The 27,031-nt window shown below is 38.1% G+C and overlaps 1 protein-coding gene across 3 annotated transcripts; it reads left to right on the top strand.

Annotated features, from left to right (window-relative positions):
* Nucleotides 1–238: 238 nt before the first annotated feature.
* tmtc3 (transmembrane O-mannosyltransferase targeting cadherins 3) lies at nucleotides 239–27,031 on the top strand. 3 transcript variants are annotated; one of them, XM_066649295.1, is made up of 14 exons: nucleotides 239–360; nucleotides 1,770–1,983; nucleotides 3,812–4,030; nucleotides 7,120–7,219; nucleotides 9,932–10,047; nucleotides 11,766–11,938; nucleotides 15,573–15,825; nucleotides 18,663–18,811; nucleotides 19,091–19,211; nucleotides 19,383–19,494; nucleotides 20,429–20,532; nucleotides 21,919–22,088; nucleotides 22,615–22,841; nucleotides 23,845–27,031. In XM_066649295.1, the coding sequence occupies exons 2-14, from the start codon at nucleotides 1,795–1,797 to the stop codon at nucleotides 24,714–24,716; spliced, it is 2,805 nt and encodes a 934-aa protein (XP_066505392.1). In that variant the 5' UTR covers nucleotides 239–360; nucleotides 1,770–1,794; the 3' UTR covers nucleotides 24,717–27,031. The 3 variants fall into 3 exon arrangements, with proteins under 3 accessions (XP_066505392.1, XP_066505394.1, XP_066505393.1); XM_066649297.1 differs by lacking the exon at nucleotides 239–360 and adding an exon at nucleotides 460–567; XM_066649296.1 differs by lacking the exon at nucleotides 239–360 and adding an exon at nucleotides 582–719.

Here is a 27,031-nt window from a genome sequence, read left to right as displayed (position 1 = left end):
TTTAATAAATATTACAACATTTAATAATATTACTAGTTTTGTTTATGTATTTATTATTTATTTACTTTTTTAAATATATGTATTATATTTATTTACATTTATTTTGTAAAATTTGGCTCCTTCAATTTTTGAACTAAAATATTTTATACCAGCTTCTAAAGTAACGAAGTTACTATAAAAAATATAAAACGTTAATAAAGTAGAAAACAAATGTCCAGCAGTGTAACGGCCCGGAACCTTTATTTTGTACTCCAGCAGAAGAAAGCTATTAGCATTGAAAATCTCGATTGAAAGACTGCAGCATAATTAAAACACGCAAAGACATTCCCTTTCAGAATAATTCTTCAAAGCCATGACAAGGTGGGTCGCAAGCATTAAGCGGGTAATACAGCTTCTCCGACGCTGTTTCAAGTAAAAACCTTCTTTCAAGACATTGAGCAGAGCAGCCAGTAGCGTCTGCTGCTCAGCCTCCCTCTGTAGGGAGCGAATTCCTTGTATAAGGTCGTATTTGAGTGATGATTTTTAGCTGGCGGGGTGTGGATGGTTCTCTGGATTGAGCTGAAATATGTATGTTGAAGACGTAGTGAAGAAAGCTGAAATTTGTTTATTCTCCAGGTTCTTTGAATTTTCCATTCTACCTTAAATAGTGCAGCAGCTTGAATGGAGCTGCCCCACGATTTAAGGTGGAACGGAAACATTGAAGAAGAAGCCCATTTAAGGTTCGTGATTTAGTTTAGTAAATATAGATTCTACGCACAAAATATTTACTTTTCAACAAAGTGTAAGAAGTGTATTTTAAAATTAGATAGTGTTTTGCAAAAATGTGGGTACTCCTTTAATTTGCGCACTCTTTAATTAGCTGAATTGATTATACTCAAAATACAAGCAAGCAGTGGAGTCAAATGAAAACTACATTCAGAGAGCATTTCTTTCCCCCTGGTTATTTTAATTCATTTAATTCTCTTAAGAAAATTGACTGCAGTATCCCCTTACTTTTTGGTTTTCAATCATTCATTTATTAATTGTATGTAACCACTTATCCAGTTCAGGATCATGGTGAGTCCAGAGTCTACCCAGAATCACTGGGCAGAAGGCAGGAACACACCCTGGAGGGGGCGCCAGTCCTTCACAGGGCGACACACCTACTCTCACACTTATGGACACACTCAAGTAGCCAATCCACCTACCAAGAAGTGTTTTTGGATCGTGGGAGGAAACTGGAGCACCCGGTGGAAACCCACGAGGACACAGGGAAAACATACTAAACTCCTCACAGACAGTTACCCGAGCAGGACTTGGTCCCTGGAGTTGTGACTGCGACACTACCTGTAGCGCCACCTTGCAGTCCTTATTAAAATATGGGTGGTATTTATAAGCTAGAAGATGTATCACACTCAATAAGCAGTCGGCACACTGGCTGAGGACTGTTCCTAAGACAAATTTAGACCGACAGATTGTCTTAGATTCCAAACCTAAGAAACCTATGGAAAAAAGGAACTTTAGGAACAAAAGGAACACAAAATGTTCTTTAGAGTGATAGAGCTCCAATAATTTCCTTACCTGTTTTTTTTATGTCTAAATGCTGTATTAATACCCTTAATTTCAGAAGAGACATTGGCGGTACCTAAACATTAGCTACATTTTGCGAGTGTATACCCTGGCATTTCAAAGAACTTTAAATTGGTATTATGAGCTACATGTGAGCGGTGGGGTGTAAGTCGAGATCAGTTTCATGAGAATTGACAGAATTGATTTTTCTATCTCTAAAGTGCTCAATGAGGTTTCACGTCAGTGATGGCTGTGTTGCTGTGGAAGGAGGTCTGCCTGCTGACTGGACTGGTGGTGGGCTGCTACTGGAACAGTCTGCTGTGTGGATTTGTGTTTGATGATGTCTCAGCTATTCTGGATAACAAGGACCTCCGACCCTCCACGCCTATCCAGAACCTATTTCTCAATGATTTTTGGGGGACCCCCATGTCAGAGGTAGGGTCCCTATAGTGTGACTTGATTAAGCAGTACATGACATGCTCTTTGAGAAAACAAGTCTTTATGATTGTTAGTTTTAATTGTTTACCATGTACAAAACAGCATCAGTGTTACTAACAAACATGTCAAAATTATGATATTTTACTTATGATGAATTGCAAAATTTTGTTTTGTTGAATATGTCACTGGTAAAGAATAACATTAAATTATTCTGCTATTAATTAATTTATTTATTGCTGTCTTGCATTCTTGCTATTGATACTAGTTCTTATTTATGACCAGTGCAGCTGTAGAGCAAATAAACTGACACTAGTCAATGCTGTTACAATTACCTTTTAATTTTAAACATATGAGTATTCCCCCCGCCCATCCATCTTTTTCTCCCAGCATGTGTGCAGTAGCATGTGAATGATGCAAGACGATTTACAATGAATATGCAAGACAATTTATGATACAATGGACAATAAACAATAAATAAAGGGAGGGGGACAGTGCAGTTAGCCCACTAGTAGTGGGAGCAATAAGGTGCAGTTACGTCCATTTTGGTATAAATGTAAACAGTGTATTTAGCAGCAGTTTTTTGTCCATTTTTGGTATAAATGTAAACACTGTACACAAGTTTAGCAGCAACATACTAATGATATTCAGTCAAATAGATGTTAGCAGCACACAGTGCTAGTTGCTTTGCAGATGTGGCATGTGTAAATGTCTTTGATGGTGGGGAGAGGGACACACCAATGATCTTCTCAGCTGTCCTCACTACCTGCTGCTGGGATTTGCAATTTTATATGGTGCAATTCCCAAACCCAGCTGCTCAGGATGCTCTTGATGTTTCCTCTGTACAATATAGTGAGGATGATGGGAGGTGGGAAATATGCCTTCCTCAGCCATCACAGAAAGTAGAGATGCTGCTGGGCTTTAGTGGCTATGGTGCTGGTGTTGAGGGACCAGGTGTGATCCTCTGCCATGTGAGCTCTATAGGAAATTGGTGCTCTTCACGATCTTCACAGTGGAGTCGTCGATGTGTAGTGGAGAATGATCACACCTTGTCCTTCTGAAGTCAGCAACCATCTCTTTGATTTTGTCTACATTCATAGACAGATTGTTGGTTCTACACCAGTCCGTTAACCATCGAACATCCTCTCTGCATGCTGACTCGTCGTTCTTGCTGATGAGACCCACCACAGTCATGTTATCTGCAAACTTGATGATGTGATTCGAGCTGTGCATTGCTGCACAGTTGTGCGTCAGTAAAGTGAACAGTAATGTTACTTACTATAAATCTTAATATTTATTTACACATTATATAACTGATAGTTCCAAATGCTGTAAAATGAAATATATTGCAGTTAACATTCAGATCTTGGTTATTATGAGAAATGTGCTGAAAATATAATTGCCAAACACGAAACAAACTTTCTAGAACTTTGTGTAATAAATCATGAATATAATGGTTGTAAAACAGCAGAAAAATTGAAAAGCAGTATTACAGGCTGTATATGAGTTTAGACCATAGATTACCACCTAGTTTTAAATATTGTTCCACAGAGTGTGGTTTTTAGGCTTTGACAAGGCATAGTGATTGATTCATTTGACACACATACAGTGTAATCTAGTCTACCTGTCCCACAGGTGTGTCTTTCTCATTTCAGACAAATAAACTAAAATGTGTGATTGACTTGCTTACTGAAAATGTGGGAAACAACCATTCCTATTTCCTCCTCCACAGCTAATCTAACATCAGCTCTAAATTAATGTTGAAGATTTACAAGAGCAATGTTGATGACGATGCATCTGCCTAAAATGATTCTCTATGTCTGCGTAGGAGAGAAGCCATAAATCGTACCGTCCGCTCACTGTCCTCACCTTCCGCCTCAATTACCTGCTGAGCGAGCTGAATCCTGTTTCTTACCACCTGCTGAACGTGCTTCTCCACGCTGCTGTCTGCATCCTCTTCCTGCGATTCTGCCGCCTGCTCTTGGACCGCTCCACCAGCCTGGTGGCTGCCCTGCTGTTTGCAGTCCACCCCATCCACACAGAAGCTGTGAGTGAACACATGGTGGAACAGTTTCTAGCCCCTGACACACTATATTATTGACATACAGTCTTTAGCTACATGCATTAAAACTATCTAGCAGACATGACATTTTAAGGTGATTGCCTTAAAGGGGACATATTATGCAAAGTCTTTTCAGTGCTTTTGCACATACATTTGGGATCCTGGATCCTACTAACCCCACAAACTCTGAAATCACCAAGTAGTTTTTTTTTTTGTGTGCTGTAACTTTATATATCAAGTGCAGGGTTATTAGAATAATACCATCTGCCCATCTGAATATCTCCACTCCAGTCACAAGCCCATGTTCATGCAGATGTAGGTTAAACTGTGTGAGGCAAACGTGACCGAAAGAGAGAAATTAGAAAGACAAGCAAAAATTGGAACAGAGTAACTATGCATAACTGGTGAAAAAGGGGGAGAACAGGGGAAAAAAAAGTAAAAAAAAAAAAAAAAAAGATAATGACAGCTTTGCTTTTTGCTGTTTCATGCTTATGGGTGAGATGCGTGTGGCTCATTATTAATTAAAGAAGCAGGTGCTGAAACTGGTCGTTTGGAACAGGGCTGTTTAGACAGTGGAGAATGCTGCTGTGGTGTTTGATCCTTTTGATATTTTGTGTTCACTTTAATTTAATTTAAAATAATTTAAATGTACCCTTTAAAGCTCTTGTTCCTGAGATGCTAAATTTATAAAGCTACATTTTTGTCAGAATTCAGCAGGCAGGTCCTCTATCGCCAGACACACACGTTCCTTTTTTCCCCCCCTCTGTACTTTCTCTATCTTTCTGATCTCTGATCTTGCACCACAGGGCTTGTGACTGTTTTAAGCTGTAGAAATCAAACATGTTTCAAAATGTGGGAAGGCATCAGATCATTCTGCAATTAGACCTGACAGGTAAAGATTCACTGAAACAGATCATCTATGCCACCAATCAAAATCTTTTTTTTTTTTTTTCCCCAAAAATGTGAATTAAAAGCTGAATTCCAGCAGCAACATAACCGTCCTCTCTGGATCACAAAAGCAAAAACCAACTTTTCCCCGAAGTATTCAATTGTCTGCTATCACTCAACCAATGTTCCATATCTTAACGCTCATGGTGGTGGTGATGGGCGTGTGGGTGGGGGGGTGTTTAGCCCTCTAGCTGGCATGTGGCATTGAGCATTATTTTATATTGTGTGCAGCATCTCTGTCTACAGTAAGGTAGCGGAGCTGATATTTTGAAGTGTAAAGTATTTTTTAAAATATACTGCCTCCTCCTAGAGTGGAAACAACTGGATTTCTGAAGACTAGCCAATATGAATTTAACTTGTTGGTTTATGTCAATGGTGAAATTAAGTGCAATTTACATTTTTTTTATTAGCAAAATTAAAATAATTTTCTGGTAATGTTCCATTCAAATATAATTCCTTTTAAACTCATCCCTGAAACCTATGCTGAGCTTAAATTATGTCCCTGAGCACCTGAAGACCTGAATTTCCCAGCCAACTGATTCCCAGTTCAAGTTGTTTCTAAAATACTCTTTCTCTTTGTCTGAAATCTGTGATATTTTTGGCAGTCCAACATTGCTCATTCATTAATATATTCACATGTAGTTTGACATCTCCATTTATTTATCCACTGTATACTTTAATTAAAATGAAATTAAATTAAACTTTTTCAGACTTTGTTTTAGTCACCAGTTAATGGGTGGCAAGGGGTTGAGTTATATTTGCTAGGGATTGTTTTTGGCTGAGATGCTTAAAAGAAGTCTCAGAAAAAAGCAGGCCTGTGATTTGTTATGTGCCAGTTGGTTGGTATTCATTCAGTCTCTGTACAAAGCAGGCTTTAGCAGCAGGATCGGAGATTTACCCCAAGGATGGTGGCATCTGGACTTTCTCCTTATAAATGAATGTAGACTTGAGTCTGATGATGACACAGAGAACAGACTGTTCTCTTCATGACTTCCTCTTCATGTTTATTTGTGCGGATGAGATTTGAAAGTGTATGCGTGCTTACAGGCATGCCTTCCCTTGAGCTGTGGACAGTTTACGCTGTAATAAACTTGACTTTGGGGAACGAGCCTCATCATTGTTCTCATTGCAACTGGTTTTATTTAGTTATTGGATAGAGGGAAAAGCTGTGACTTTTTCCTCAGATGACTGGTTTCATTATTTAAACTGCCATTGCAGACACCTCCATATGGTGGCAGTAATAGATAGCTTGTTTCAGTCTTCTTTTGCAGTGACTGGACCAAAAAAATTCTTTCCAGATTCTGTTAATGTGAAATATTAGATCTGCTGATTTATCAGAGAGACCCTTCTTATTTCCTGAGAATATCTGCTGGAGTTGGGAAGGTGTAAGAAAAAAAAATGGTGGGGGGAAATTCATCGTAAGTCTAGATTAGAACATCATTAGTTTAGAAAACTACATATTTTGTATCTTTTATTTTTTCAGCATAATGCTATCTATTTCCTTTGGAAAATGGGCAAAGGTTGAAAAGATGGTTGATTTGTATTCTGTAAAAGGGTTATGTTGAGTGATAATATATTTGTCTGTTCATCTTTAAAACAATGTATTTAGTAAATGTATATGTCATTATAATTTCTAAAACACATCTGCTTTTCTAGTTTCATTTTTAACAATGTAACCAAGTGCATAACGAGCTGTAATGAGATTATACACATATTTCTTTAGACTGTAGTCATCTGTGAACTTGGCTGCCCCCTTAATTGTAATAATTGCGATATTGAACAAAAAGCTGCACTCCAGTAATTGGAAAAAATAGCCGTTACGTGTGCTGGTGACTATTCCAGAAAAATAATTTTCAGGTACGTTCAGTTCAGAGAGCATGTTCCTATTCATTTTAAAGTGAATAATTTACTCTCAAACCTCAAATTTTTTTGACATATTATATTTTTGACATGTTCTATGTTCCACTGACAAATTGCAGCTGCACAAAAAGGCTTTATGTGTGTTTTTAGGCGTGGTTTGACCAAGTCCTTGTCCAGTACAACATTCTTAATTTGCAGACAAATGGCAGTTGAAATATAAGTCCATGTTTCACATGAGTCTCTCTCCCTTTCTCTCTCTCTCTCAGGTCACAGGTGTTGTGGGAAGAGCCGAGCTGCTGTCCTCAATCTTTCTCTTGGCAGCTTTCCTGGCCTACACCAAGTCAAAAGGCACCAATCATACCATTGGTAAGAGTTGTCGTCTTTGTCTTTACAATGTCACTGAGTAGTGCGTGCCTGCTGGAACAGGTTCACTGTTGGGACACCCCACACAGGCTGGGACTTGTCCTTAGTGTTTAAGCCTCTACTACTCCCCACACAGAACCCTTGAGAACAAGATTCTGTATGCATCAAATAAAATGGTGTGTTGTTTTGACTCCATGTTTAATCCCCTCCAATATGATGCTGCCATTGACAGACACTTAGAAGTAGGTCATGCCAGATATTTTCTTTGGAAGAAGACCCCCACCCAACTACCCACCCACACACACACACACACACACGAGTTGACTGCATTGCTTCTTGATTGACAGGAAACGTAACTCTCACCCCGGCAGCAAGGTCAATTCTGGCAGAATTGGGCTTCCAAAAACTGATGACTGTGGCACAATCACAGTTAACTTTCCAGCACCCAGAAGCAGATGCTCAACTCAGATGTTCAAAACTACTTGGTTCATTTTGTACAGTACTATGTAAAAGCAGTGGCCATACTTTTAGTTAATTTTCCATTAAAATGGTCATTATTCAGAAAAAAATTCCAAAGATATTACATATGAGGTAGTCCTTTGCAGCAGTGTCGTTGAATGTTGTTGGGGTTACTTGGATCATGGGGAGAAGCTGTTTTTGGATAAGTTACATTTCTTTAAAAATATGCAACCAGTTTCCAGAAAGGTATGGAAGCTGTAGGACATGTAGTGGAGTAAAACATGACAAACATATAGAAAAAAATTCAATTAATTTTGTACACGTTCCTTGATTACAGGAATGAATTTCACAGTTCGTAATTGCCTCATAATATTATTTTATTTGTTTTTATGGATAAGCCTTTAGACTAGTGCTAGGCCATATGAGTGTGAATCAATATCTAATTAATTGTACATTTTACCACAATACGATTAATGAACTGTTATTTTGTTTTTGTATTTTTGACCCTCATATTTCAGTAACTCCTGTATGCTCCAGTATTAAAGCTGGGATATTTTTTCTAATGTTGCTTGGAGCACGTTCCTGTCTTGTTTTTTGAGCACTGTTCATATTTGGTATGTGATTGTGTTTGGTCGCTACAATTTTTTTTCCCCTCAGTGTTTACATTTGACTTTTTGTTCAGTGTTGTCTTAATTAAAGTCAAAACAACACGTTCAAAACAATAGACACTGTGTTTCCTTTGGTGCAAGCTGCTCAAGTTACTCAGTCTGCCTCAGCGTTTAGGTTCTCCTTCATGTTGCTTCCATGTAGCAGTTAAGGGCAGAATCATGTGACTATTGTGTTGTAGTGTGGTTTTAAAGAGACAGTACATGAACCCACGGGGAAATGACAGAATTAATAAAAAAAAGTTTAAAAAATTGATATAATAGATAAAGAAAAGTTTGTCGACTGGATGTTCTGAATGTTGATTTCGATTCATTTTCAATTTATTGCCCAGCCCTACTTTAGACCTAAATTACTGAAGACATATATGTATAAGATTAAGTGAAGATATATATTTACACATCACAAAGATTAATGTTCCTCCATCACTCCTCAGTATGCAGTTCCATGCCTACAAAGTTCTTGGGAGGCCTTTTATATGCAGCTACTTCATTTATTTGCGACTGCTCCATTCTGTTTTAATGCTTTGTCTGTGGAGATTATAATAGCTGTGCATGCACAATAGTCTGTATACATAATGGGTGCTCGTTATGATGTGCATCATAAATACAGTTGCTTTAACTAACTAACTTATGCTTAAGTGCTACATAAACATTGATTTTTGTACACATTGTGTGCAGTGGTGTGTTTAAAACCTGCCACTGAAGACTGTTATTCAAGACGTAAAAGCATTGTCGTCTTAAGAGCCAAAGTATTATAATTATTTTATGCAGTAAAGGAAGTATTCATAGCTGATTGCACAACTGAGACATCGTAAAAATGAGGCAGGCCTCCACAGTCCAACAACTACAAGGACCGTTGATTCATAATGAAGAGTGACACTAGTTATTCCCAAGGTCCTCCCACAACTAATGTTTTCTATATTTCTGTAAAAGCAAAAAGTTGAAATGTAAAAAAAGAAAACCAACTGCACAGATTTGAATGCTAAGTTTGTGAGTGACAACCAGGAAATTTTACAATCTAAACTTTTTGAAATGCTCAATCTGACAACTTTGGCATATGTGGGTGATTTTTTTCAATTCAAGACCAGTGAGTATGCATTCTCTTTTATCTTTTCATCTCGTTTCATGTCCTGAAAGGACATTAGGAGTATTGCAGTTCCTAAAGATTTTTCACGTGTCACTTTAGAACCAAATACAAAGATAATTGTTTTTGTTTTGCATGAAAGATTTCCCTTGTTATAGCAGTTTCAAGGTCAACATTATCATGGTGATTATTAGAAATAAGATAGGTTGTTCTTTACCTTTACTCAGCTGTTGACTTTCCTCATCCCTTTCAGTCTGCTATGTCTATTCTGAGGCCTTTTGTCCTGGGGGAAACAAATGTAAATAAAAAATTGAAATATTATGGAATCCAGCAAAGTTTCAACAGTTTTGCCTAATGCCATGGGAAAAGTTAACTATTGGAACAGTCAAAAAGAATTCTAATCTAGTAGTTTAACATTCAGCATTTATAAATGGCGTGTGTCTCTTGCTTCTCAATAGAGATCATTCTGTTCCAATCAACAGCAATTTTTTTGTTTTTTTCTTTCAGTGTGGACACCCATCGTTTTGACAGTGCTCCTTGTAGCTGTTGCTACACTCTGCAAGGAGCAGGGCATCACTGTGATTGGGATATGCTGTGTGTACGAAGTGTTTGTCGCACAAGGGGTAAGACCATTCCCTCTTATTGCTTTTAAGCTGAATGATTAGTCCTGTATTTGAATTAAAGCAACACTGCCGTGTTGTATACGGTCATTAAAAAAGTATGCAATATAATAGGAAGTGCTGACAATTAAACCTGCATAGATACCTGGAGACCATTAAGTCTATTAAGGCTGTTTGTGATACTTAAACAAAAAAACACTGCAGATTTCAGCATTATAGCTGCTTAATTATCCTCAGGGTAGTGTCACTCATAACCCGTTGCTGCAGATACTGGCAAAGAAAATTAGCCCAGTGTCATAAATCTCTTATACAATGTATTAGCATGATCACGTTTTTGTATCAGATGCTGAGTTTGTTGTTAGTCGGGTTGTCTTTGTTCCTTTTAATATTGCCTTACTATTTTGGCTTTTCTCATTACTATCAGTAATTGGATAAATAAAACCACAGAACAATGTACACACTCAGGCTGGAAAACCAAAGTGCTCGTCAAAGCTATTCATCGTGGTGCATTAGAGTTCGTCTCTACACTGAGGCCTTGTGCTCTTTTGGCAGCCCATTGTGCCCTTTCAATTATGCAATTAGACTGCGTTTTACATAATGGATTCTGTCATAATCCTCTTATGTGAACTGGCTACTGAAGGGAGTAAGAGTAGGCAGCTGTTGTGCCTGGCAGGCCCTTCAGACATGGGGGGCCTTGCCTCAGAAGTGCCACGCTTAACTCCATATATAATGCCTCTGCTCTCAGTTCAGCTAATGCATGCCCAACACTAGACTTTTCATTCTGACGTGAGGCATTACTCATTTGCAATCATTATTTATTTTTTTTATTTTTTTTTCTCCCCCCCACTTCCCATAGACTATCACATGCCCTGTTCATTCTTTACATTACCATATTGAGTGATCTGTCCAAAATGTGTAGTGAGATGTAGGGACATGTAGTTACATATGTACACTTCCCTCAATTTAGTCATTGCCAGTTCCACTCTGTAGCTATGACTCCCCTGAACATATAGTGTCACTAACATGGGAGGATAAAGACTAACACCTGCTTCCATTTAAACATGTGAAGCCAACCGCATCTTTTCGAGCTGCTGATACTGGCATTAGACAGCTGAACACACTGGAAAGGGTAAACTAGCTGTCCAGTTCTGGTGTTAGCTAAAGAGGGGAAGGGGGAGGGCAATCCCACCGACCCAGCATTCTTGGACTTTTTGCATAGCCCAAGATAGAGGAGGAAAGAGAAATCCAGTATTTTTAATGATTTTTTGCAGTAACAAATAGCTCACAGTTCTTTTGTTTATGAAATAAGAAGCATACAGAGGCTGAAAGCTATGTATAAAAGACTGTAAACATGTAAACATGGCTTCTTATGACCAAGCTCATGTCTTTCATGTGCATGTGCATTAAAGATTTTCACTACAGTAAATGGTAACACTAACCTATGAAGAAACACCACCTATAAACAAACAGGAAAGAAGGGGGGGGAAAGCAATTTTCTGTTTACATTTGTTTACTTCACTTTTAGGATGGCTCAGTTCATTGCTGTAGAGGACACATTAAGGCACTTAAATCCACACTTTACAAATGTTGTGTGACCATATGTGTCCCTTAGGTGCTTTGAGTTATGTTACACAAAAGATGTCATTCATATACGTCAGACGCTGGCCACTCTGTGTTGCTCTATATCTTTACTTTCTGGCTGTTTGTCTGTCTGAATGCAGTTTACGTTGCCCATGCTGATTGACACAGTGGTGCAAGTGGTACGAGGAAAGGACAGCTTCCCTTACGCTGTGCTGCAAACCCTGCTGAAGCTGGTGGTGCTGGTTATCAGCACGCTGCTGCTGGTCATTGTCCGAGTGCAGGTCATTCAGTCCCAGCTGCCTGTGTTCACCAGGTGAGCCAATTTTAGATGTCCACTTTAATTGGTTATCGCTCAATTAGAACAAATATAAGCCTTCAAAATATTCAAGCTGGCACAAAAGTTGAAACATAAGAGTATTTTTTTAAGGGAGGTCAAATAGGGGGGAAAATCATATCCATTTGTTAATCATGATTACTCACAGTTTTCATGTCATTTATTTGCTCATTAGCACAAACTATAGATTTACCCTCCTCAAAGTTACATAGTGCAGTTTCTGCAGTGCTGAGACCAGAGTGGCAGTGTCTCAGTTACTTATTTATTTATTTATTTTTAAAATAAATGTAGTGTTTCTTTAAAACTTAATTTTGTTTATTTAGCTATTTCTTGTTTAGTATTCTCAGATTGATGGCCATGATTTTGAAAATCATTTTCGCTGATGTTAGCTAAAATCTAAACTCTGCTTTTTGATATCACTGTCTATTCTAAGTCAAAACCTGCTTTATTAAAGACAAGTGTGTGTGTGTATAAGGAAATAAGGTATTAAAAGTTTATTATAAAACATTGATGTTGATTTTAAGAGATTTTGATAACTAATATTTAAATACTCGTTCAGAAACACTAACAAGTAGTCAAAGCCTGTAAAATGCTTTTCATACCAAACTTAAAATATAGCAATTCACAGATCATTAGTGATCTAGACACAACACAGTTATTATCCCAGATTTCCAGTTCATTGATAGTGGTTTCCATATAAGCATATGAGAGGAGCTTAGAATAGACATACATTGGATTTGAACTTTTAATAACCATTTCAGACAATTAATTTTATTCCCGCATTAAAATGACTTCACCCTTGGTTACTGTGGAAATACTGAGGTTACACAGGATGACATGCATAATTCCTGGTGAAATACAAACCTTGATAGCAATATCTATATCCTGTGATTACATCGATCCTGTGAGATTATGTGTAATTGTCTCATTCGATAACTAAGCAGTGGTACTTGAAAGGAGAACCGACATTGGCTCAGTTTTATCTTCATACTGCTTCTTACAGCCCTCTGCTAAACAAACATCTAATAATGTTGGTCATGTCCCAAAGTCAGGAACAAAGTAAATTCAGTATTGTCTGCCATGCTCCTGCTCTGTGATCACACACAGCTGAGGTCGATTGGGATCAGCAAAGAGAAATCCTTTGGATTTGTCAAGGATGTGATCTTTAATCCCTCAGACATAATCCACAGACTGTCTCCAAGTCTACGACAGAAAGAATCTTATCACACACACCTCTGGAGACACAATAGATTGGATAAAACATTCTTTCCCGTTTATTTCATCCCTAAGCTGTATTATGGAATATTGTGATATAGCTGAAATGCTGTAGCCAAAACAGCTATATTGCTCGTATAAATGATTGTGTGTATTTTTTCCCCTCTGTGAAATTCATAGTATTTCTTGCTTTTATTTCTTAGCCAAGGCTCCAATACTGATCCAGAAAATACAGGAAATGTTGAGTCTTGGCCAATTATTGATGTAATTGATGCTCTTCTAGATGCTCAAATCAGCATTGTCATCACAATGTGGGCATGGGCAGTAATCAGATCACAGGATGTGCAAAGTCACATGGAATATTTCCATCAACTTCCAGCACTATTCTCATTCCCATGATATAGCTACCAGAGGCAGGTTAGATCTGCTCAATATCATTAATTTTACTCCATTCTTGGATACACTGAGTTTGTTGCTAGTTATTTTGCGTGACATGCAGTTTTTGCATGCTATAGCAAACCACCAAATCATTACGTTTAAAGTTCAGATGTAACAAATTAATTGAAAAAAGTATCTTTCTGTAATCTCCTGTATCCCTTCTAGACACTACCATTCTTCATTCACAAATGAGCCCCTTGTATTGGGTAAGAAACATGTATCATGGATATCATTGGATAATTCAGTTGTCTTGGCTTCTGGTGAAATCTGGTGAAAATTCCTGTATTTTTAATATTGCATGTTTGTTTTTTCCAATATCATGCAACCCCTAAATGTCCCTTTTAAGGACTGTGGCATTTGCATGGTCACATGTCTGGCCTGTTTTGCAATTACAAGGGGAAAAAAAATAGAACAGTTTACACATTCTCTAATTGCTTTTAAATGTTTAAGAGATCGTTCCTAATTTTTGAGGCACCAGTGTACCATTTCACGCTTTCTTGATTATGAGTCGGTTGTGGTCAATTTGTTTTGAAGTCAGTCCAGCTGTTCTGATCACTGGTGGTTCCCACATTAAACCTAAGCATACCTCACAAAGGTATTCTTTGTTTCAGTATTTACAGATTAATACCATTACACTGTGCCCCATTCTTTGAGCTCTTCTCAGGACATAAATTAAAATTTCATTATGTAATGATTTTTATGAATAAGACAAAAGCCACAGTGACTTTTCACCAGCATTTAGAATCAGTTGCCTGAATGATGAAAAGCCTGTAAAAAATGTGTCCCTTAAATGAACCCTCCGCTGACAGGTTTCATCTAGTTTTACAAGGCTTTTTTTTTTTTTTTTTTTTTAAATGAGGGAAACACCTCATATAACTCACTCATTTATTCACTCTCAAACTCATACATACTCTCTCAAGGGTTTCTATTTCTTACATTTAGGGACTGCTCTGGAAGGGCTGCTTTTGGGTTTCATATCTGTGAACCTCTCTTACTTGTCTGAATATGTGCCTTGGATGTTGTTCAGTAAAATTATTCACAGTTGATCTGATATGGATAGTCAATGTACACAAGTGGGTAGAATTATATTGAAAATAATTCACTGCAAGCACTTTCCAAAAACAACTTGAGTGCAAAAATTGCAGCTCAAAGAAAAAAAAAAAGAACATACTATACTTACGAAACATCTGCGATATGTCACAAGATTCAAAGACACAATAGAGCTATTTAAAACTGCAGTGGAATTTTTGTAGAATATCCACAATGCAATAGCACAGTAACTGAATTTAATTAAATCCCCCTTTTGTTGGATTTGTCGTATCCAAAATAAAATTTTAAATCTTCAAAGACACTAGTGCAATCAAAAACAAAACAGTAATAATGCTGACGCCAATAAAACAGAATTAAAATAACCATCAAGAAAATATTCATAACTAAATTTGGATGGATAAAATGTTAAAAATGTAGTGTAAAATCATAGACCTCCTTAATCAGTAATAGACTTAAGTAGTAGGAGTATTATCATTTTTGCTTATCTTAAAAGTAACTCACATCTTAAACACCCTTTATTATGAATTTTTAATTACTTTTGTCTCATTTTAAATGTTTTATCCACTGTAGCCTGTTAGGTCTCTAACAGACTAGAAAGCTGGACCTCCCTTTCTGCTAACGAAGCAGGACTATGTGATTAGCAATATAGCTGGTTCAATTTAAGGTAGCCTTAAAGCAAGTCCAAAGTTTTTTGTACTATACCTTGATTTAAGGTAGCAGTCTGTCAGGCTGTAGTTGCTAGATGATAAATACACCTTTTTGGGTTTCAATTCAGGTGCTTCTTCGGGGCAAGAAATCATGCTCCACAGCTCAAGAAAACATGAGTTATACAGTGCTACATTCATGTGGAACAATGTTTGCACACTGATGTATAATAAATATTAGTTTATGTGAGTTCTGTTTCTTTCAGGTTTGATAATCCAGCAGCCGTCAGTTCCTCACCTGCCAGGCAGCTCACTTTCAATTACCTGCTCCCAGTTAATGGCTGGCTGTTGCTTAACCCGTCTGAGTTGTGCTGTGATTGGACTATGGGCACCATTCCGTTGGTGGAGTCTGTGTTGGACACACGGAACCTGGCCACTGTGGCATTTTACACATTGCTTGGCCTCTTGGCTCATCACAGCCTTCGCCACGGCCACAGTTCGGCCAAAACTGTTGTTATGGTAAGGATGGAAACTTTGATTTGTGTATATATATATATATATATATATATATATATATATATATATATATATATATATATATATATATATATATATATATATATATATATATATATATATATATATATATATATAAAAACATTACCTCTACATCTGTGTACAGATGTCTGAACATGTTGCCGTTATTGTACATGAAGGTACTGGATTGTACATGTGTGTTCTGTTGTGTTTTTTTTAAATTATTTTCATATATTTATAATTGTTTTCTTTTGTTTGCCCTTTCTTTGGTTACAAAAGCAATAGCCATCTTGGTTTATGAAACGGGTCTTAAAATATTTGCATTCGTTAAAACAAAAATAATATTACCTACACAGATATTAAAATAATAGGAAGTAACACCCATTTGTTCACGGTAAAAAACGTGAAAAAAGTAATAAAACCACTTATTGGTATAGCAGATGTGGCTTTATTTGTCCTAATTAGCTCTGACTAAAAGAAGTGGTTTAATGATTTATTTGTCACATAAAGCAGTGAGCGATATAATTTTTGCAGCTGTTAGTAATATTCCCAGCTTTAAGAGGAAGTTCAGAACGTGAATTGGATAGTTTGGGCCTGTCCCCCAGCAGGCACAGTTAAGGTGATACGGAAATAGCTAGCTGCAGCCCCTATATGTCCATTACGTTCATAACCTTTTCTGGAATGGGGAAAGGAAGGAGTATTCCCAGAATGCATGCATGCATGTATGCATACTTTTGTTTCTAGTTGTTTCTAGCAGTTTGTATGTGTGATATCACTGTGTTTTTCTGGAATTTAATCTAATCATCTATTGTAACTTGGAACATTTTTTGCTGTATGATTCTAATCTTTTTTTATTCGACAAATCACACGTGACGACACTGTAAAGATTATATGGGGCTATAAGCAAGTTTTGTTACGTTAACAGCTTTGGCTGAGTGAGTTAAGAAGGGGGAAAAAAGCTTAATTACGCAGTACATAATGGATTTCTTCTGTCTTGATACATGGGTTTCTCCCAGAATCAGTTTGCTGCTATGTGTATTTCACAAGTTCTGGCTTGTGACACAAGTATATTTCTTCCACTGCGTACAGCCATTAAACACTTGAGTTTTGTTTCCCTATTCTTTTCTCTCCTTCCTCCCTCTTTTTTGAAAAATAGTCTGGCTCTTCTGCACTGCTTATCATATAGGTTTGGCCTTTCACAACTTTCAAAATGGTGAAAGTTTAAGATGTCAATTCCATGTCGTCTTGATCACGTTTTTTCCTCCAAAACACACAAGGGTTCAGCTTGTTCATTTATTGTGTGATAACATTAGAAAAAAAATCATCTTTTAGTGTCCACAGGGTTTGGTGAACTTCTTCACTCTGCTTGCATGAGCTATCCTCTGAGACAGTGAGACCACAAATCATCATTAGCACAAATGTTTATCCTTTGCTGTTAATGTGCACTGAACAGATTGCATAAGAATATAGATCTATTTGGCTTGGCCCAGATTGCTGGTTTAATGAGCCTGCATGAGGTCCCTCGACACTTGTTTTAGACAAACAAGGAAATCTTATGGTTCTGAATGGTTAGCTAATTTCTCTAGCTTTTATTGTGCCAACAATAGAGTGCACAGCTTGAGAATTGCAAACAGAGGTTTTACCAGTACAGTTAATTATATCTTTCATCCTCATATTTGTAAAAGGTGAGGTTCACTGTGGCCAGATGTAACCCAACAGATAGCTTTTCAAAATCAGGTGTCTAAAGAGAACTGTGGGTGGATATTATTAGCCTTCAGCATTCAGCATCGCAGAAACCAGTAGTTCATTATGTAGTCAAATGCCGCTTTCAATCAGCAATAGCCATAATCCTAGTATTACATGTAGTGGCTCAGTATGCATTGTATGAGACTGCTATATTTATGAACAGTTTCAGGAAAAACTGTGTTTGAGGAGAATTGCATTTTTTTCCTCCTATTAAGTAAGTCACAAGTATATTTGCCAAAAGATTTTCACCCGAGAGAGGATTTTCCTATGACCTTAGACATTCAGTTATATAGAGGTTTTCATGCTTCTGTTCAAGGCCTTCTGATTTAGTTGGGTTTATCCTCAGATTAGTCATTCTCATGGTTCTGGTTTCAGACAAAGCTGTACAAAACCAGCCAAATTTAGGAGTGATTAGCATTGAAAATGGCAGAAGTCTGTCTGAACCTGAACAATAAGAGCATTTTTGTATACCACTGTGAACTACTAGTGCTTTGTTTTGTGGCCCATTGCACTTGAGAGAGCTACTTTGGCTAAGCCCTGATTTGATTTAAGAGTGATTGGTGTTCCCATTTCCTGTCACAAGTTTCTGGAGCAGAATACAATTTCTGGAACCCTCTATTATGTGTTGTGGAAGTGTATACAGTATGTGATGCAGTTTACACCCTGGCAGTACAGTAACAAATTTTCTATTAGCACCTATAGCATGTTGACACATGAAGATTTTAGTGGTGTATGCCCTGTGGGAGGAAATCAAGGTTGTGAATTTAATCATACTAGACTCAGTAACTCTGTGTTATTAAGCAAATTGGCCATGAAAATGACTCTGAGGTTTGTTTTTGTGTAGACAGAGTCAATGTGGTTGAAAAGTACTAAGTACTACTTTTGAATTTTCTTATGAAATCACATAGTCCTTGTTTCCCTCATATGTGTTTTATTGCTGACATTTTTTGCAGTGTTGGACTGGACAAGAGGCAGGTCTACTGGGTGTTATGTAGCATATGGCTTGTTTGAGACCAGACTCTGTTTGATTAATACATTGTGGTTTTTTATTTTTTTTTTTTTGTATCCCTCAGGCTCTCTCTCTGATCGTACTCCCCTTCATCCCTGCTTCCAACCTGTTTTTTCCAGTGGGCTTTGTGATAGCTGAACGTGTGCTTTACGTGCCTAGCATGGGCTTCTGTGTTCTGGTGGCTCATGGATTCAAGGGCCTCTCATGTAAATGGTAACTAATGTAGACACTGTTGCTACATTTATTTCATTCAAATTACATTTTTCATACATTAAAATCAAATCAAACATTAAGTTGTTTTTATCAGCATGCCTAGGACTGACAGATGAAAATTGGCTAATGTGGCATAATATATATAATAAAAAATATATATATCCATCATTTGTTTTATAAAACAAATTGTTTTGCTAAGAAAGCGTTTTCTCAAGATCATAAAAGACTATTGAAGTACTATACCTTGAGTATATAATTAACCTCTTTTTTCTTTAAAAGGGGCATGAAGAAAATCTCATGGTTGCTTATGGGAGTTCTTCTGACGACACATGCTTTGAAGACGTTCAACCGGACTTGGGACTGGGAGTCAGAGTACATGCTCTTCACTTCTGCATTGAAAGTAGTAACATATGCAAAATTCCATGTCTCTTGTTTCATGCACGGTGTTTTTTTTTTTTTTGTTTGTTTGTTTTTTTTTGTTTTTTTCCCCCCATGAAAAAAATGCTTTCAAGTACATTTTTCTGTGATGTCAGTGTGTCCAACATGATATGACAAAATGGCCTCTCTTCAGGTGAATAAGAACAATGCCAAGCTTTGGAATAATGTTGGCCATGCTCTGGAGAATCAGCATAATTATGAGCGAGCTCTCAGGTATTTTCTTCAGGCCACAAGAGTGCAACCAGGTAAGATAAGTCATCAAGCTTTCTCTTACATTTCACGTAAGGCCAATACTTCATCTGGATTTCTTTGAAATACATACAAGATAAAAACATCAGCATGTTTCCACAGTCAACCAGGCAACCAGGCTATTCATTATAGTGTTATTGTGTTTGGCATCACTAATTGTACACATTGTTTTGCTGCTTTCCAGAATGCTGGCAGTGGAAATTAATTGAAAGGAAACTTACCTCAAACAAGGGAACTGATTATTGATTTTGGGACGGGCTCTTTATGTAGTTTTTTTAAATAATAATTATTTTGCCGATTCAACATTGATTAAAATTCAACAACACCGAGAAAGCTAAACAAAGGTAGCCTATTTGGAATTGTGCGGAATGTTGTAAAAACACTGGCTGTCTTTTCTCGGTGTAATAGGTGTGTGTATATGTGTGTGTGTGTGTGTGTGTGTGTGTGTATATATATATATATATATATATATACACACACAGGTGTTTTTCTAAGGCTAACACTGTACTCACATTAGTTTGAGGATATCCTGGCTTCCAGTTATCAGTTCTCAGTTTGCTTCTCGTAACATTGATTTTAAACTGCTTCAACCCAGTAGGAGGGCTCCCAAACAATTGCAGCGTTATCTGTTTCACACAGCTACAGATATCCACTTTCCTCAGTGGTCAGTAGTTCCCTTATGAATTGGATAATAGGAAACAGAGTGTCAGGTGTAAAAGAATTTAAATGCATGTCTTATGTCACTTCAGTTTGTCTTACACCCCACTCCCCCAAAGTGACTTCATGTCTTCATTCAACTTTTATGTGTTTTTTGTTTAAATCATAATTTAGAAAAAAAAAATTTAAGCCAGAAATTAGCATGCTGCTTTAAATGTTTCTTCTTCTTTTTCTTTGATTTCATTAAATTTTACAAGTGTTCATTCTTTGTAGATGATATAGGCGCACACATGAATGTTGGAAGAACATACAAGAACCTCAACAGGTCAAAAGAAGCAGAGGATGCATATGTGGTTGCAAAGTCTCTTATGCCACAGGTACGGTGTATAGGATGCCCTTATGGCAGTTAGAATCTATTCACTTCATCAAGGAGCAGTCAATACTGCAAACCCAGATGAGAAATTTGATAGCAGTTCATCTAGAGAAATAAACATTTTTGTCTAGCGTGCACACACACACACACACACACACACACACCACTCTCTCTCTCGCTCTTGCTCTCCCTCTCACTCTTTCACTCTCTCCTCCCAAACCTCCCTCCTGGACTAAAGGCATTTATATACTCTTTATGCACCATTACAAAACAGTCAGTAAAGCATTTCAAAAAAGTTAATGTTTGTGTCAAACAAATGACACAACCCTCATTCAGAAAGCTTTATTATATTTAGGGTTACTTTAGAATCCCACCAGTCCCAAATGCACCAGGTTCAATACTGCAACTGTAATGTGAGCTTTAAGAGGTTAATTAGAAGATAAACAATAAATGAAAGCCAAAAATAAATAAAATAAAAATAAACATTCAGTTTGAACATTAATAATTGGTGGTGTAGATTGTAAATGTGAGTGGTGAACAGGCTCTTGGCATGAAGGCTAACAAACAACATTTCTGCCAGAAAAAATGATGAATTACTCTTGGTTGTGAAATGCAGCGGCACGGAAATCAGACTTTAAGTAGTGGGAGGTGTATTTAGGCAGGAAAAACAACAACAGTGTTGTGGCTGTTCTAAATTTGTAATTAATTAGGTTTCCTTTTCATGCCTTTTGTTTCAGTGCTAATGTCACTGGCCTCTTAAGTAATACCCTGTTATACAGCCACCACTTCATCATGAACTGTGTACTTGCCTGAAAAAGATGGCCCTAAATATGTTTTATGGCAGTGGTCTCAAGCTGTAGCCTTGATGTTGCTTTGCACTCAACTTGAAACCAGATTAATAAATATGATAGAAGTGAAAGAGTATAGGTACATGAGAGCTATATTTCAGTCAGCAAGTACAGTCAAAAGTAATGTGTCATGCTTTCTGGCTATGGTCTGTAAATTTTAGAGGGGCAAGACGGTGGGGGCAAAAAGCATGTTAGGTAACAAAAAAGAATGCTAAAATGTAATTGAATGTTGTGGTCTAAAAGCCACAAATGCTGCATCAAGATGAAAATGAGGCCAGTTGATTTTGAAGTTTATTCTTCAAGTTTATTCATGGTTTTGAGTTAAGTACTTTACTGTTTTATTTTCTTTGTAAGAAATGGCGGCCAAAAGATCTGTATGGAGATATATATATATATATATATATATATATATATATATATATATATATATATATATATATATATATATATATATATATATATATATATATATATATATATATATATATAATTTTTTTTTTTTTTTTTTTTTTTTTTTTTTTAAACTGTCCTCCCCACATCAGATCATTCCTGGAAAGAAGTATGCTACACGTGTGGCCCCCAACCACCTGAACGTCTACATTAACTTGGCCAACCTGATCCGGGCCAATGACTCGAGGCTAGAGGAAGCAGACCAACTCTACAGACAAGCCATCAGCATGAGGCCAGACTTCAAGCAAGCCTACATCAGCAGGCAAGTCCACCTGGCTTTGCTGTTACAGTCAAAAGGTTACTTGTATTTTAACGTGTGTGCTGACAGTGCCAGGGGATGAGGGTTTTAACTACGTATGTAGTAAGAGTAATGCTTACCCACTGGCAAAGTAGCTATTGAACCATGGATTGACCTGTTGTGTTGAACGAAGACAGATGTTGCCTTGTTAAAGCTTTGATAATTAATATTCATACATAAACTAAGGCAACATGTCATTCAGTGGCTTGCATAAGATCCTCAGAGAGCTGTACGGCAACATGGACCCCATTCAACAACAACTTGGTAGATATTAACATTATTCCAACAATTTTTGCATTAAGTAATTTTTCATGCTTGTTTGTGGTTAGCCCCCCCCCTTAAGCATTGTCAGTGGTATTCACTCTAAGCTAGTTGTCAACACATCATTCCTTGAAGATGATGAATCATAGAAAAGGTCATGTAAAGGCTTCCATCTTTATGAATGCTCTTTCGTTTGTTTGAGTATTTCTTTTCGCTGTGTTATTTGCAGAGGAGAGCTCCTTTTGAAGATGAATAAGCCCAGTGAGGCCAAGGATGCCTATTTGCGGGCATTAGAGTTGGACCATACCAATGCTGACCTGTGGTACAACCTGGCTATTGTCAACATTGAGATGAAGGAGCCCTCTGAAGCTCTGAGGAACTTCAATCGTGCACTGGACCTGAACCCTCGGCACAAACTGGCTCTTTTCAACTCGGCTCTACTCATGCAGGAGTCTGGTGTGTAAGACTGATAAGATCATTCAGTATAGTTTATCAAATACTTGTGCAATGTTAAGCTCCTCCAAGAGCTTAGTTGCTTCAGTTAGCTGGAATAAAATTAGGAAATTAGGAATGAGGAATTGGATAACCAGGAAATATTTCTTGAAGTACACTTTCCTGGTAATATGTTCTGAATTAAAGTAAGATCTCGGGTCCCTAGAGTGAGATAGTGATGCTTAGATACTACCCTGTAGTAATGTAATCTCATGTGCCAGGAGCGTGAGAGTTATAGTGAGGGTGCTTTATCTGGTGAGTGAAGGTGAACAAGTAAGTGAACCTGCTTCAAGTTTGTGTGTTCTACATATGTATTCCCATGCTTTGGAATGCTGGTTTCTGAACTAGCAGTTGTAATACAAATATTAAATGAAGCTCACAGAGGAAGAGATTTATGTCCTTTTTGACTAGCATTAAAAGCAGGATGGGTTTGCAAGTTTCCACAAAGGCTTTAGCCTTTGAGTATGTCATTTGCTTTATGTTTACACACCTAAGCTGCCATAGTGTCAATAACATGAATACAGCACTTGTATTGTCAGCTTGTTAACTTTAGTTTCAGTACTCTTGGCAGGACTTTGAGTAATGTCACTGTAAATAATTCGGGCTTAAGTTTTCCTAATGTTAGTTTATAGACCTCAGTTGCTCTGGCAGAAACTGGATTGGAAGGGCTTTTGAAAACTCAGTAGCCATCTCCAAACAGGGTTACTCTGTAAAAAGTATGTTGTCGTTTGGCATTACACAGTGAAATTTTTACTGTACTGTAGTTAACATGTTCAGCTGTGGTTAACTGTGTATATTCAGCTGTTAGCTTGCAAGTTACTAATTTAGCTTATTATATTTAACCTACTTCAGGTCAGATAGATAACATTCCATGCAATTAATAAACTAATTAATAAAGGACATGTGTAAGAGTTGTATCAGATAAGCTTCACAATTTTAGCATGTTTCTGATCCTCCTTTGTTGTAGGTGAGGCAAAACTCCGCCCTGAAGCCAACCGCCGTTTTCTCACATATGTGAAGGAGGAGCCGGATGATGCTAATGGTTACTTCAACCTGGGCATGCTGGCCATGGACGCCAACGAGAATGAGGCGGCTGAGCGCTGGATGCGGAAGGCCATCCGACTGCAGCCAGGCTTCCGGAGTGCCCTCTTTAACCTGGCTCTGCTGTTCTCTCAGTCTCAGCGTGAACTGGAGGCTCTCCCTGTGCTGGATGAACTCCTGCAACACCATCCTGAGCATGTCAAGGGCCTGATTCTGAAGGGCGACATTCTCATGAACCACCGCAAAGACACGCAGGGTGCCCGCGCTTGCTTCCAGCGAATCCTCCGCACGGATCCCGGCAACGTGCAGGCTAAGCATAACCTCTGTGTGGTCTACTTTGAGGAGAGGGACCTGCCGCGGGCCGAGCGCTGTTTGGAGGAAACTCTGGCCATGGCTCCAAAAGAGGAGTACATACGCAGACACCTCGCTATCGTCCGTGGCAAAATGGCTGCCATGAACGCTGCTGGTCAGTTGCTGGCACCAGCAGAGGGCGTTGGTCTTCCAGAGAATCAGCAGCAGCAGGAGCACCATAGTACAAATGAGAAGGAGGAGGATGGCGAAGCATGGCAAGCCACAGTATCAGCAGGGATACGGGAAGGGGCTGGGAATGAGAAGAATTTGCGGAAATCCTCCCCCGCTGAAAGCTCGGGCCAGGGCCAGGCAAAGAGGTTGGACACTGGCCAGCCTGAGAAGCGGACTAAGAGCAAATCCACAAGAGAGATTAAAGACATAGAAAAGAAAAGGGAGGCTGCCTTGAAGAGACTGGAGGAGATTGAGCGCATATTAAGCAGTGATTAACCTCATTGTTTATGTAGTACCACCGGGCTACTTTTATACAACTATTTAAAGTGCAGGGATAAGGCTGGGCAGATTTTTCCAAACAAGACCTTGGATATTCATGTGTTTAAGGACCCTGACCAAGGAGACAGCAGTTGGTTTATGTTGGTTTGTTCTGCTTACTGCGTGAGGTAGAGCCATGTTCCTGTGGCTTTAATTAAGTAAAACCTTGGGAGATAATGAGGCAGGTCAGGTGTGTGTTCCCAGCATGAAAGAGAAAAGCACAAAGTTGGGTACATTTTTAATAAGTACGAATCATGGATGCAGACTTGCTACATAAGTGATGGAATGGGATTGTTGTTGTTGTTGTTTTTAATTATTATTAACAAAAAATATTGTTTTATTTGGGATTATCATTGTGTTTTTGATTCACTGGATTAGTTTTTAAGACATTTTGGAGACATTAATCACATTTCCACTGTCAATTATCTTAGCACATTTATCATAATCACAGACAATTAAAGGAAATGACTGTGAATACTAGGCCCAGCTCCACACAGAGAGTTTGTTTGGTCCACCAGGCTGGGCTCAGGATGCCTTTCTCAATGTGCTGATTTCCCCTCCACTGATGGCGTCTTCCTTGCCTCCTTACCGGCTGTTTGTCTTACTTTTGCCCCCCTGTGCTCTAACTCCCCACACCTCATAGTGTCAGTGCTTTAATCACATTGTCCTGACATCATCCGGGATGTTGATCTCACCATTAATCAGGGTGGGCTCCCGCTCTTGTTGCTAGCTTTGCAGTGTTATCTGCCCCACCCTGTGATCTGCCCTTAGGCTGTACCATATGGCTGCCTGCATGCCTCTGTGACTCCCCCTCCTGATCAGTGATTTTACAGTGTGGTCATGGCTCTGCATATTTTCCTTTGAGTGGGGTGTTATGACCTAGTTTTCACATGGCTTGCATTTGATTTTTTTACTTACTGTTGCTTGTTTTCACTGCATAGATCAAACACAGCACACATAATCAGCCACTGAGGGAGAAATCGTGATCTTCTACCATGTTGAATGTTAAAAATCCAGACTTTCATCTTTGTGGGTTGTGGTGGACTCTCAAAAGTCAGTTATCCACTAGGAAGTCGAGTCTTCTTGGAATTATTCTTTGAGCTGTGTTTTTTTTTTTTTTTTCTCTCTCCCCTCCTTTCTTTAATGTTAAACGTACTGTATGTTTCAGGACAAGCAATAGGATCATATTAATGAACTTGTACTTGATACTTCTGTGGAGCTAATGTCCTGTTTGCACATGTTGTCCTAGTAAAATAGAGGTTAGAAGAAAACAGGTACAACCCCTAGTTAACACATTCGTCATTCACCATATTCAGCTTAATAGCTTTTCACTGTCTCTGACTATTATGGAAAAACTGTGAGGCGTCAGCGTTAAGGTTGCTTGGATTGAAATCCTCTTCTGTCACCACATGAGGCAATTTAGTACCTGGCAGATATAAAGGTCCTTGAAACTGTTGATAACAGTATTTTCACATGCTAATTCAATAATGTTCTAAGTGCTAATGCATTATCTCTGCGGGAATACAGAACAGTGTTTTTCCTCTTGCTGCATTCAAACCTACAGATAGAAAAGGCACACCAAGCAGCACAAAACCGATAGTGGTCTGTCCCTGTGAAACAGTGTTTTGCTGCCTCCTATAATTCTACAACTCCTGCTGCTATATCCACCTTGTTATTGACAGTGTCTTAACTGATTATATTTATAAACATTTATCAGGGCAGCATGTGAATGGATCTGGAGGGATTGAATTCAACTTTACCGGGTTTTACCAAATTTTGGGGAGTGTCCAAGACATGCTGAACTCTTGCCTTTCAGGGCCACCGTTTGGCATCATGGGCATAAATTCTTTAAACATACATTTAAGCATACATCTATGCGCTTTAATTTAACTAAACGTCTGCAAACACACTTAAGTCCTAAAAGCAGCAGTGGCCCCCTGAGAAAGTATGCAATTCATCAGTGAGCGTATGCAGTGCCTCCTTTAAGGATGTCCTGATATTTTTGAAACAATGGCTTTACTTACCTACTGCTGTGCTGAAACCTAAACCACTATATATATATTTTATAGGCAAGTGATTTACTGTATTTAACCATTTTTTCCTTTCACTTGTAGACCAGAGTGTCATTTGGCTCATGGGTGGTGGTAGGGCTTACGGGTTTCCAATAAAGTAAGTTTACAACAGGGATACACTCTTAAACGTGTCCTTTTTTTTTTGGCTTTCACGTTGAACTGTTGTTGGCTGCTTTAAGTGAAAGTAAAAAGTAATAGGTT

Source organism: Hoplias malabaricus, chromosome 17 (assembly GCF_029633855.1).
Source record: "Hoplias malabaricus isolate fHopMal1 chromosome 17, fHopMal1.hap1, whole genome shotgun sequence".
Taxonomy (NCBI): Eukaryota; Metazoa; Chordata; class Actinopteri; order Characiformes; family Erythrinidae; genus Hoplias; species Hoplias malabaricus.
The sequence above is the reverse complement of the archived record's forward strand: the minus strand, read 5'-3'. Positions and strand labels throughout refer to the sequence as shown.